The 13,689-nt window shown below is 41.9% G+C and overlaps 1 protein-coding gene across 1 annotated transcript; it reads right to left on the reverse strand.

The window, feature by feature from the left end:
• Positions 1-3,304: 3,304 nt before the first annotated feature.
• LOC102382976 (olfactory receptor 11H12-like) lies at positions 3,305-4,240 on the reverse strand. Its single transcript, XM_006028198.1, has one exon. The coding sequence runs from the start codon at positions 4,238-4,240 to the stop codon at positions 3,305-3,307; it is 936 nt and encodes a 311-aa protein (XP_006028260.1).
• Positions 4,241-13,689: the final 9,449 nt, after the last annotated feature.

Genomic DNA, 13,689 nt, shown 5'->3' on the forward strand with positions numbered 1-13,689 from the left:
CCAGCTTGGTTGAATACAGGGGTCCTCTAGGTCTAACCATAGCACTTTCCATCAGCAAATCTCATAGGGCTGTCACAGCAGAGGCTGGGGCTGCTATCACACTACTCCAGAGGGAGAGGCAGGTACAGAGAGGCCACACAAGCCACCCCTCAGGTCAGCATGAGTGGGCCCAGACTCCAGCTCTCCCCAGTCCCTGTCTAGTGCTTCAGTCACTGGGCCATGCTGCAAACTTCCGAGAGAGCCGACTTTCTCCAAATCCAGGACCCCACTGGGCCTTCACATCACCCAGCTGAGCAGTGCTTCAGGTCCAAGGCCAAGGATCAGCTTGTTTGAGCTGGCTGGAGGTGTGTATCTTACCTGACCTTGGGCTGAGGCTACATGGTGGCAAAGCAACTGAACTGGTGCAGCTCAACAATGGTCACAAAGAGCAGGTGTTTCAGCTGACCTTTCCTAACCTCCCCACCCAGGGCCACCAAAATCAGCAGGCTCTGCATGACATGCAGGCTGAATGTCAGCCTGTGAAGCGGAAGGGAAATCCGAGGCCCAATTGCCACATGCTTCTTGCAGAACAGTAGGTCAGAGATGGGTGGATTGCGGGCTCTCTTTTGATAGGGACAGTCATGCCAGGGTCAGAGAGCAGAGCTGGCAGCTGGCTCTGCTGATAGAGGAATAGGGCAGCTTGACCAAGAATCACCCTGAATGGCCCCCACATTGTACCAGGGAGGGTACAGGTCCCAGCGCCATGGCCCCATGGGCAGGTGGCCCTGACCAAGGCTGAGCTACAAGTCAGGCTCTCCCATTTGTTCCACCCACTTGTTGCAAAAAAAAAAAAGACATCCACATCCTGAGGTATATTAACAGGACTGCCATGTGTAAATAGAAGGGAAGAGATTATTCCACTGTATTCAGCACTGGTGAGGCCTCACCAAGTCTTGTGTTCAGTTTTGGGCCCCACACTTCAAGAAAGATGAGGACACATTGGAAAAAGTCCAGCACAGAGACAAAACTGATTAGGGGCCTTGGAAACATGACTGAGGAGGAAAGACTAGAAGAGCTCATGTTATTTCGTCTGGAGAAGAGAAAACTGAAGATCACTTCTCACGGCTGCTGGAGGGGGTGCTGCTCCTCATTGCTGTTGTTGCTGCTCCTCACCACTATAAAGGAGTGTTTATCTTTAGCTCCTTTTTACTCCTCACTGCTGTCACTGCTCCTCACCGCTGCCAGGGTAAGCTGGTTCCTCTTTTGGTTGGGGAGGCAACCCAGTTCTTTTAGATGCAATCTCAACTCTTTCAGGATCTGGCAGGAGCAGCCTTCTACCTGCTAGTACCCAAAGGATTTCAGCTCTTTAAGACCAAGTAGGGAACAGACTCCAACTGAACACACTGAAGGGATGTATACATCACGAGCACTTATTGCTTTAGAGTTGGATGGTGAGATGCAACACTGTCCCTCTAAGAGAGATCCAACCTGAAGCCTCTTCTCTCTCCCTTGGGATTCCTAAGCCAGGGTCCTTCAGACTTCTATACAAATCCTGGTGAACACTCACTCCTCAGCTACATTTACTTAACTTTCTGCTACAGCATCAGCCCCCTTATGAACTTCAGAATCATAGAAAATTAGGGTTGGAAGGTACCTGAGGAGGCCATCTGGTCCAACCCCCTGCTCAAAGCAAGACCATCCCCAACTAGATTGTCCCAGTCAAGGCTTTGTCTAGACAGGTCTTAAAAACCTCCAAGGATGGAGATTCCACCATCTCTCTCGGTAGTCTGTTCCAGTGTTTTTCTAACATTTTAGTGAGAGAGTTTTTCCTAATCTCTAACCTCAATTTCCCTTGCTGCAACTTGAGCCCACTGCTCCTTATTCTGTCATCTGCCACCACTGAGAACAGTCCAGCTCCATCCTCTTTGAAACTCCACTTCAGGTAGTTGAAGGATTGAATTAAATTCCCTTTCAGTCTTCTCTCTCTTCCCCAAACTAAATAAGCCTAGTTGTGTCTGTGCACCCATGTAGCAGATTAGAGAGACAGTCCCCATAATCTGACCTTGCATACCAATAGCAGCATACAAATAAGCACCACAGAGAGGTTATCACACAGGTACACTAGGAATAGGGGTGCACACATCTACTCTACCTTGTACTTTACCAAAAGCCATACTAAAGTTGAAGTATACAATGTCTACTGCATTCCTGTCATCTACCCAGTTCATTATTTTTTCCAAGAAGTTATGTCTGTGATTGGAGGCAGGCCGTGATCTTGGCTGCTTTTCTGACTACTACTGATGTGTGTCTCAGCCTGTGTGTTTCTGATGTTGAGGCTATCATACATGTATGCCAATGATGTGAATATGGATGTGGGCTGTTTCTGTCTATGCGTAAAACCTGGAGTTCTGAGCGAGGAGCCCCTTGTGAAGGCTATGGGTAGTAAGTCCTCCTGAGTTCACATGAGACTGTTCTCAAGTCCTGTCTCCAGCACTTGAGCATGTTTGCTGGGGACAAGACCAAACCAGCCTCACTCGTAAATCTCCTTGCTTTGAGAATGGATAAGGCTCTAGTTGGGAAGAACTGGGAAATGGGGGCCAAGGGGCACTGGAAGTCCTGCCCCTCCCTGCATATTTACTGATGGCCCCAAACCAGGGCTTGCTTGTTAACAGAGCAATTAATTCCTTCCTTCTAACTCTTGTGAATGATCTCAGTCTCATCTGAGACTCCCAGCTTCTGTTAATCTTTTGGACTGATACACACCAGATGAAGGTGTTCAGTACAGTTGTCAGAGCAGTAGACTGGTAACCAGACACCAGGATTTTTCCACAGTTCCAGGAGGGAATGAGATGCATCACACACAAAACTAACATTATCATGATTTTGATCCTAGGTGCAGGGGTGATGATTTTTTGATGTTCCAGGGATTTTTATTTTATTTTATTTAAAACAGTGACAACTTTGCCCGTTGAGCTAAGTGTGATAATAATCCACTGAATGAAGGGAAACAGTGCCAGAAATGGAAAGAGGGGATCCAGCATGCAGGCGCACACTACCATTACACTTACATGTATTGTGCCAGCACAGAAACACACACAGCTTGTATACCAAGTGAACGGTCAAAGCTGCTATTTTTATTTTTAGATGAAGAGTGATTCCTAGAGATCACACAGAATGTTTGTTCTGTTAGATCAGAGATAGTGTCTTGTAGAGCTGAAAGGCCTCTGCCTCATTCCTGGGCCTAGATTAAAGCTGGAGCCTCCTACAGATACAATCTACCCTATTACACTCCCTGTCAGTACCTCCAGGAGCTAAACAGGAACAGCTATCGCTCCCCCAGCAGTGTCCTCCTCAAAGCTTCTTTCACCTCCTTGTTTCTCAAGCTGTAGATCAATGGGTTGAACAGTGGTGTCACCACTACATAGAAGAGTGTAACCATCTTCCCACTGCTCCCAGAGGCTGCTGGATTGACATAAGTGACCATGACAGAGCCATAGAAGAGACCCACCACAGCGAAGTGTGAGGTACAAGTAGATAATGCCTTGTGTCTTCCAGCCCCCCAGGGCAGTCTCATCACTGCCTTAAGAACCATTGTGTAGGAGGCCAGAATAAATAGAAAAGTAGCAATAATGATGAGGGAACTAAGGGTATATAAGCCACGTTCAGTCTGGGGAGCAGGGACACAGGAGACAGCCAGCAATGGGGCTGGATCACAGAGAAAATGATCCAAGACACTGGGGTGGCAGAAGGGAAGCTGAGAGATGAGGACAATGGGGACCATAAACCAGAGGAAGCCACAAACCCAGCAGGAGGCCACCAGGAATAAGCAGGACCGCTGGGACATGAGGCTGGGGTAACGCAGGGGGTGACAAATAGCCAGGTACCTATCCAAGGCCATAGCTGAAAGGAAGAAGCATTCTGTGGTCCCCATGGAGAAAAAGAAGTAGAACTGGAGGAAGCAGGCCTGAAAGGAGATCACATCTCCCTGAGGGGTCACCAGGTCCACTATCATCCGTGGCACTGTAGCTGTGATATAGCAGATCTCCAGGAAAGAGAAATTCCCCAGAAAGACATACATGGGCAAATGGTGGAGGCGGGGGTCCTGTAGAATAGCCCACATGATGCAAAGGTTGCCAGCCAGTGTCAGGGTATAGGTTGAGGAGAGGAGGGCACAGAGGAGAAGGCGGCTTGTCTGGTCCAGGGATGAAAAGCCTAACAGGATGAACTCAGTCACGGGGCTAGTGGCATTATTTAAAATCATTGGGCAAGCCAAGATCTGAAAGGAAATGACACACAAGATATCAGAGGTCTACTCCTGAGTTTCTAGTGGGAGAGATCTGGGATACCTGGGAGTCAGGACTCCTGTTACATCATCAGCGTTGAGAGCAGAATTCTGACCAAATAGTATAGAAAAATCGACATTCATTCACAGAATGTGGCTACATCTTCCAACAGGTAGTATTGTTCTCACATGTGCACTCATACACTCACACTTGCAATGCATTTCAAAGTCCATACATGTTCAACACCCTCCATTGTTGAAAAGGACCCAGCATGGATGCTGTAGCATGGAGCCGTAGCGCTCAAACTCATTAGACTCTAGGCTCCACACAGAAAATTTCAGCTCTTAGCTCTCCGTCATTTTTGACTACAAAGAACTAATAGAGCAATTCTTCTACTTCTCAGAAATAATTCAGAAAGACCTCAGGAGATCAGAAAGATATTGACACTAAGAATTCCTATGGGAAATCTTTGGGTTCATCTTGTGAATCATGCTGGGTTTTTGGTTGTAGTCATGTTGGTCTAAGGACATAAGGCAGATTCTTTGAGCAGATGTGATATCTTTTATTACATCAACTGAGTAGATGCAAAAAGTTGTTAGCAAGCTTTCAGGCACAATCACCCTTCTTCAGGCATAGGGAGTCTCTGCTGTTCTGAGACTCCAAGGAATGAGAGAAACTAAACACACAACTACAATTACTAAAATTAAACTACAACACATGATTCTTGCGAATTGTGTGCTGTACTGTTAGAGTGATATTATAGCCACGCTGGTCCATGAATTGTGTGAAAAGTGAGGATTTTTGGGGGGTGATATGTTTTAATGGACCAACTGTGTGGTTGGAATACATATGACAAGCTTTCAAATGCAATGCATTCATTGCCAGGTCATGAGCAGGCATTTGCACACCTAACAGTGCTAATACTGTGCTGCACCCTTAAAAGGATCTCATGGTACTCCTGGGTGCCACAGCACCTTGGCTGAGCACCATGGGTCTAGACCAGTAATACTGCCTGTGGAACACTTACCCATACCTGGACCTGCTTTTGAAGGCCAGCCTAGATCACTGGTTTTCAAACTGTCCCATGGAGCACTGGGCTCCCGCAAGAGATCATCAGGGGTTCCAGAGAGAGACTGGTGATAATGGCAGAAGGGGCTGGGAGGTGGTGTGCTGTCATGGCTGGGTTGGGTCACCTGGCTCCATGTCAACTCACAGAAGAAGTGCTATGGAAGGGTTCTGTGGCTTTAGAAAATTTGAAAACCAGTGGTTTAGAGGATGGGAAACCCTTGTCTGTGCTGGTCACCAGAGCACGTGATGCCCAAGGGAACATTGCGGGGTTGACAGGCAACCCCCTTTCTTTACTTAGGTGCCTAGATGATTCTTAAAATCTGGTCAAAGACCATTGTCTTTAAATGGTATTCAGGTTCCTACATTATTACTGAAAATTTTACCCCACTCCTCCCCACCTGTATGACTTATGAGTAAAATAGTATTAGATCAGTGGAATGCTTCACAGATATTTACCTTGAATTCAGATCCATTCAGGAATGACATCAGTCATTGATCAGGCCTAACAAATATACAGGAGAAAGATCTGTTAATTCATGGTATCAAGATATATCTCTATATTGATTTTTGGATGTGACTGAAGAAAGAAACCAATTATTGCATATGAAATTAATGTACAGATCCCACTGAGTGTTGTGTTGTAGTTTTGGTGTTGTTATTCATTCATTATTTAAAAAACCCCAAAACAACAGCTTCTAAGAACCCCCGAGAGAACTCAGACCCATTGTGCTTGATGTTCTACCAAAGTAGAACAAAAATTGCCGGCTTCATACAGTTTACCTATTGTATTGCTCAGATGATAATAACGTACTAGTAACAGTTTTATATTCTACGGGTTTTTTTTTCTAAATGGAATATAAAATCAATAATTTTGCATGATACAAATTTTTGTGTTTATTTTTTCATGGTTAGATTAACCGTTATATACAGTGGTTGTTCATTAAAATGGTAAGGTATAGTGAATATTTTATCAATTACTCTTTAATTGCAACAAGAGATTATTTACTACACTATCAATCCGTACTCTCTTATTAGAAAAGAACTGATTATTATAGGTATAAAAAGTTTCTGGTTGAATTAATATATTAAAAATATTTCACAGTTTACTCCTAACTTCAAAATTAAAATGCTAACTAAGCAGAACCCATAGCATTAATATCTTCATCAATATCTCTATTTATTGATATTTATTTACTATCAATACCTATGCAATCTAAATTTTAATTACATATTAATTTTAAGATGTTGTAAGTAATCATAACAATTCTTAAATTTGCTATAACATACAGTACAATTATCATTTAACAAATCTTTATATTGAGAAATGTAAATGTATTATTACATCCTTCCATTTCATTAAAATAATAAATTGACGGTGATATGCTACATAAACATCTAGATATATTTAAAACTTTGAGTCCTGACCATGTTACTAATCTGCAGATTTAATTGATATAATAATAGACTTATATTTTCAGATACGGTTAAGTATTACACTAATACTTCTATGTATGTTTACATTTACGTAATATATATGATGGGAAGCTACATGTAAGATTAGGTTAAAATACTAGAATTAGCATTATATAAACCTCTAGATCCAACTACTATGTTCATATTTTTGTGTTGTACAATTTTTGAAACATTGCTAAAATATTGAATTAAGAATGGCGTATTGCCATTTTGCTGTTTCTATTTGAATAGTAAGATAGGAAAGACAGATTAATTTCTAGATCATGTTATTAGAGTAGAGATTGGTAATTTTACCGCGACGGATTCACCTTATCTTAAAAAATATGTTTTATTGTTGAATAGATTTGATCATATTAAAGTAGTTTATATAAAACCTGGGTCTTACGGCACTCTCTAAGCTCAGAGAATGCCCGACAGGTCAGTATCCATATAGAAAGAGTTAAAAAGGTACTGTAACTTTTTCTTTTCTTTTCTCTCTTGTTTATGAACCAGGCCACCTTGGATACACAGCATCCTAAACATGTGCAGGCACACACACAGACAGATATTCTATGTGCACAGTTCCTCCCCCACTTACTTTGAGAGCTGATTTGCTTAAAAACATATATATATACATATATACACACACACATATATATGCTTTACAAAAGTGTGACGCTTTACTAAAGCTGGTTTAGAAAATAAGTTTAAGCAGCAGCTTTAACAATTGCTCTAGGAAATAATCTCTAGAAAATTCTTTATAAAAACTTCTCCAGGACATTGTGGGAGTAAGAACAAATAGGGGAAGCTGCCACAAGAGGAACACTGTCCTGGCTAGGAACTGTTGGAGCCTAAAACCTAACTGCCTCCCAGGTAGAGCTGGATGATATGAAATGGATGGTATGCATTGGCTGCCTGTGATGGCAAGAGATTTCTTTTCCCTTGATAGGTAGATAATGTTTCTAAAGTAGCATTCCCTAGCATCCTTTGTAAGGTGCATTTTTTCTTGATACATATTCAAAGCATCCTTTTTAAGAGACAATATTCCCAAAGAATTTTTAGAAAAAATTTCCAAAAGAATTGTCTTTAGATTTGTCTAAAGCATACCTTTAAATGAGAGTTTTCAAAGAGAATGATCCAACCTAAAAGGCTTTCTAAGTATAATCTCTTGATTATCCAGAAGATTCTTTTCAGTCGTGAATTGCTAAATACTTTTGACAGTTTTCTCTGGAAACTAATAGCAGAGTCCTGCAAACAAATATGCAGACGCACAATTATTTTAAGCATCAGACCCCGACTATTTGGAATTTGCCTTTTAGAAACACCCCTTTACAAATTGCTCCTCAGAACTCAATTTTGGGGAAAAGAAAATGTCTAGAGAGCTAAGTCAGTAGAAAACATGCTTTTGAAAGTACTTGTCAAAATGTATGCCTCAATACTCTTTAGTAAGTATCCAAGAAAAGTCTTGATAGAATATAATGCTTTAGCTTGAGAAATTCCTTTAAAATTAATTGTGTGGGGAAATACTTTCTAGAAACTATACTTTAAAGGAGCTTCTTATGAAATATCATTCTAAAGATTAAAATTTAGAAAAGTACACCTTGGAAAATTGTCTGTATGTATCCTATAGAGGAGAAGGAAAACCTTTCTAAAAATATCAGTTAGAAATTATTTGAGAAAAAAAGGAAAATACATTTAGACAGAAAACCTTTTAGGCTGGGAAATTCTCTTTGAGAAAAAATCTTTTTAAAAATGTGTGCTTTATTCAATCCTAATGATATTTCCTTTGGAAAATCTTTCTAAAAATTACACCATGAAATTTATTCTTTATATTCCTTTTGAAGTGATAATTTAGAAAGTGCCCTTTCAAAATCACACTGGAATATTTTACTTTGAAAAGGTCAGAAGAAAGTTCTCTGGTCTGGGAATGACTTTAGAAAATCCACTTTAGGTAAATAGGAATTGCTCTAGGAAAACAAACATTATACAAGTTACACTTTAGAAATGAATATTTAGAAAATGTTCTTTAGAAAGGCTTACTCAAGTAAACTTTAATAGTATACTTTACAGATGCGATGCTTTATTACAGCTGCTTTAGAAAATAAGTGTAAGAAGTCAGCCTTGAAAACTGCTCTAGAAATTGTCTTCAGAAATTACTCTAGGAAATGATCTCTAGAAAATTCTTTATAGAAACTTCTCAAGGACATTGTTTGCATAAGAAGAAACAAGGCAAATTGCTATGAGAGGAACACCCTCCTGGATAGGAGCTGTTGGAGCATAAAACCTAACTGTCTCCCAGGTAGAGCTGGATGTTACGAAAGGGATGATATGCTTTGGTTGCCTGTGATGGCAAAGGATTGGTCTTGATTAACCAGGAGAGTCCTTGGAGTCCTGCATTGCCAAATACTCTCTTGACAGTTTTCTCTCCAAATTAATACCACCACCATCCTACAAACAAATATACAGATGCACAATTATTTTAAGCATCAGACCCTGACTATTTAGAATTTGCATTTTAAAACACTGCCTTACAAATTTCTCATTAGAAATCAATTCTTTTGGGGAAAAAAAAGTCTAGAGCTAGGTCATTAGAAATTACACTTTTGAAAGTATTTGTAAAAAATTATCCCTCTATATGTTTCTTTCTTTTCCTCAGAAATTATCTTAGAAGCTTCCCTATAGAATATAATGCTTTAACAATGCCTGTAGCTTGAGAAATTCCTCTAAAAATAATTGTTTGGGGGAATACGCTCTAGAAACTATACTTGAAGGAGCTGCATAGGAAATACCATTTTAGAGATTAAAATTTGGAAAAGTATACCTTGGAAAATTGTCTACAAGTATCCTAAGGGGAAAGGGGGAAAGCCTTGCTAAAAACACTCCTAAGCAATTATTTGAGGAAATGGTTTTTAAAAATGATGCTATGAATATATATCAAGAAAAAATGCACCTTACAAATGATGCTAGGCAATAGTACTTTACAAAAATCATGCACCTCTCAGGGAAAAATAAAACCTTTAAAAGAAACTCTCTAGGGGTTATAGCTTATTCTGGGAAATACTTCTAGATATACAACCTTTTAGGTTGGCAAATTCCTCCTTAAAATGTATACTTTTGACAAATATAAAGACATTTCCTTTGGAAAATCTTTCTAAACATTACCTCATGAAATTTATGTTTTATATTCTTTTTGAAGTGATAATTTAGAAAATGCTCTTTAAATATCACACTGGAAAGTTTTCCTTAGAAAGAAAATTCTCAGGTCAGGGAATGACTTTGGAAAATAGTCGTTAGGTAAATAGGAACTGCTCTAGGAAAATAAGCGGTATAAAAGTTACAATTTAGAAAATAATATTTCAAAATTTTTCTTTAGACAAGCCTACTCAACAAAATGTTAAAAGAACATTATTTCCAGAATGATCCTCTAGAAGAAGGTGGGTAAAAAGCTCTCTTCAGGAAGAAAGTTTTAGAAAATTTCTGATAGAAAATTTTCTGCAGAATTAGTGCTTTTAGGATAATATTTTTGGTATGGCACTGTTGCAAGAGATCTCTCTTTGAAAAGCTCTCATAGGATACAGATGTTCTAGAAACTTTAAGCTCTTTTGGAAATTTCTGCCCCTTATTCTAACAGTCAGAAAATCCCTCACTGTTTTTACCTTTGTAGGTCTCACGCTCTAGCTCAGAAATCCCCACGGTTCTTAGCCAGCTGTCTCCATTGCAAACATCACCATGGATTTGCGTCCTTCACTCCTGAACCAAGAGAGAATTCATTCCTGATTGGATGGAGAGAGTAGGAGACATAGGCAGTTGGGTGATGAGGACTTTCCATGGACAAGGCAATGTTTGAAGAACAACGAGTATCAAAGGCTCCCAATTAATGTTGGTTTTGCTTTTGTCATGAACTGGAAGGCCCTTCAGGGAAGGGGGGAGGTACCACTCTCAAGGATGCTCCAATCAGCCGCCTGCAGAGATCACACCATCCTCAGTCATGCAAGAGTTAGAGCTATCAGTTTTCTCCGCCATTGTGCATTCTAGTTGCTCAGACTGCTCTGCCCCTTATGGAGGGAGGTCTGTAAAGTTTTTTGAGGATCTGAGGCACAGACATCCTGGTTTCTTTACAATTATATTGGACAACATAAAAAAAAAATCAGAAAGTTCCCAAAAATCTACTGGCCTCCTCAAAAAAAAAAAAAAAAAAAAAAAGAGGGAGTTTTGAAATACCCTAATGTGATGTTCAGAATGCTTGGTAGAGGCGATATCCTTTATTACTCCAAGCAGATATTAGTTGGTCGAATTAGAATTAGTCCAACCCTAATGTGATGTTCTTTTTTTCAGATTGCACAGTTTCTTTGACCTTAAAGTCAGAAAGGATGATATAGGTGATCATGTAGTTTGGCCATCTTGATTATACAGGCTATAGCATTTCACCCAGATATCCTCTTTTGGATTAAACCAAACCACCCAGAAAGTCCTCCAAGCTGGTTTTGAAGGACCAAGAGCTGAAGAATCTACAGCTTTTCTTTGGAGCTGGGTAACTCAGACTACACATAAATCTAACGTGCAGTGGTGTAAATTCAAGATGCCGAAAAGGTACTTAAACCTAGTTTTCCACATTAATGTGCGGACAATCCTAGGGTCAAGAGCTCCCTGAGCTGCCTAAAATGAATGTGTAACAGATCCCATAGAGTGCCTCCAGATATCTTACAGCTTTATTACACATTATACTTTAAGCTTCTCAAATGTCGATCAGTGTTAACATTAGCTCCAGTTTAAAGCACTCACACGTTCAGGCTAAAACCCTGCTCTGACTGTCCCTGACCTGCACAGCTGTGACTTGCTACTAGACGGCTGGTGCCCACAGGCCTGACTAAGAGCTGTAGCTGTGTGTTGCCACTAGAGGCCTAGCAAACCAGGAAAGGCTTCTATCCCCTCTCAAGGTGGGGGCTGCATTGGAGAGATGGATTGGTTGGGTGGGAGCATGAGGCTGGGAGGTGGAGAGACAACGAGTAGGAATGGTGGCTTGGGTCTGGATGGTGAAATGAAGGAAGCCAGCCGCTGAAGCCATTCAATGATAAAATAAAAAGAAGCTAAAAAACTATTATGAAGAAACAAAGGGTAAGCAAATTAAAGTCTCGTGTTTTGATAAATTGGGAATTTGATTGGGTAGCCCCAGCTAATTGGGACCACCTTATCTTGTTCCCCCCTCCACTTCCTGTAGTCCTCTCTCCTGGTCTGGTCTGCATCCCTAGAAGCTGCCTGGCTAGGTCACACTTCTGGGGGTGGGAGGGGGAGTTGGATTGGTACCAGTGCCACCCTCTGGGCAGTAGAGTTCAGGGATGGAAATTTTGTCCATACAGAACAGGAGGGTGGGGAGAGGGGACACTCCATCCTGGGATGCTGTAGGACCAAAATTTGGGTGGCTTATCTCTGGGGAGTGACCACACATTGGTGGAACATGAGTTGGGTAACACAGATCAGAGATAAGACTGCCCTGGAATGGTGCATCTTTAAAATGATTTAAGGGTGCTTAAAACTCATTTAGATTTCTTAATGTGTGGCTAGCCCACAGCACTATGGGCGGGAGGGGGAAGGATGAAGTGTACCCAGTCTGGGACTGGGTCTGGAACCCCTTCCCCCTGGGGAGAGCTGGGGAGCACCCAATTTTACAGCATGGAGAAACCTTTCAGGTCCAGGCCATGTTAGCACAAGCACGGTGGGAGGTGCAGGGAGCCCGTTGCCCTTTACCCTACCCAGGCCCTGCCACTGCAGGGAAACCAGGTAGACCCACTGTGGTGCCAGGACTCTCATTGTTGCAGTGACAAGGCCCCCTCAGCCCCTGTAGAGAAGGGAGGTCACATATCTTCCGGGAGAGGTCCACAGACCTGGCTCTATCCACAACCCCAGCCCCTGCCCATGGGGACAAGGGGAAGCCATGACTTTGCAGCTGGCCAGTGCCCCCTCATGGCTTGGCTATGCCTGTGGCTCCCCACCAGTGTCCCGGGGTCTGCATAGCACTGGGCATGTGGGGAAGACATAAAGGGCCAGGGCTGTTCCTGCCAGAGGTCACAAAACTGTGTATGTGATACCAGTTAACCTTTGAACTGATATAGAGGTTAAATGGATACTTTATTAAATGCTAGTTACATCCCTATTAATAGCTCAGCACAAGCAGTAGTCTCTGAGTTCTCGCTTTGTTCCACACAGGGTGAGCAAAGTAGACAGTAGACCTAGTGTATCTTTAGCCCAAGGTATCTCTTGCTGCACCATCACTGGGCTGCTTCACTGTTGCTGCTGCTGCTCCTTGCCGATACACGGGGATGCTGCTCTTTATCATGCCTCGCTGCTGCTGGAAGGGATGCTGCTCCATGTCATGCAGCTCTGATCCTGATCACTTCTCATTGCTATTGCTGCTCCTCACTACTCCTGTTGGTGCTCCTCTCTAGTGCCAAGGTGTTGTTACTCTTCTGGTTGCAGAGGCTACTCAGTTCTTTTAAAGGCAACCTCAGCTCTTTCAGGAGCTGGCAGAGGCAGGCTTTTTCTACCTTCTAGTACCCTAAGGGTTTCAGCTTTTTGGGCACCTATACATGAGCAGCAAGGCAGATCCAAGGGCACACTGTAATTACAGTGCATCAGAGTAGACTCAATTAATTGAGCGTGGTAATTGCCACGTTCCAGGAGCCTCCAGTTCCTCATGTATTAGTGTCCCTGCACTTCAGAATGGCAGTGGGGGTATTCGATGAGGTTTATATAAAGCTCCCCTGTTACCATTTTGAAGCATGGGGACACTGATATACAAAATGCTCTGGGCACTTTAAATTCATAGATTCATAGATTCATAGATGTTAGGGTCGGAAGGGACCTCAATAGATCATCGAGTCCGACCCCCTGCATAGGCAGGAAAGAGGGC

This window comes from Alligator sinensis, unplaced genomic scaffold, assembly GCF_000455745.1.
Source record: "Alligator sinensis unplaced genomic scaffold, ASM45574v1 scaffold842_1, whole genome shotgun sequence".
NCBI lineage: Eukaryota > Metazoa > Chordata > Crocodylia > Alligatoridae > Alligator > Alligator sinensis.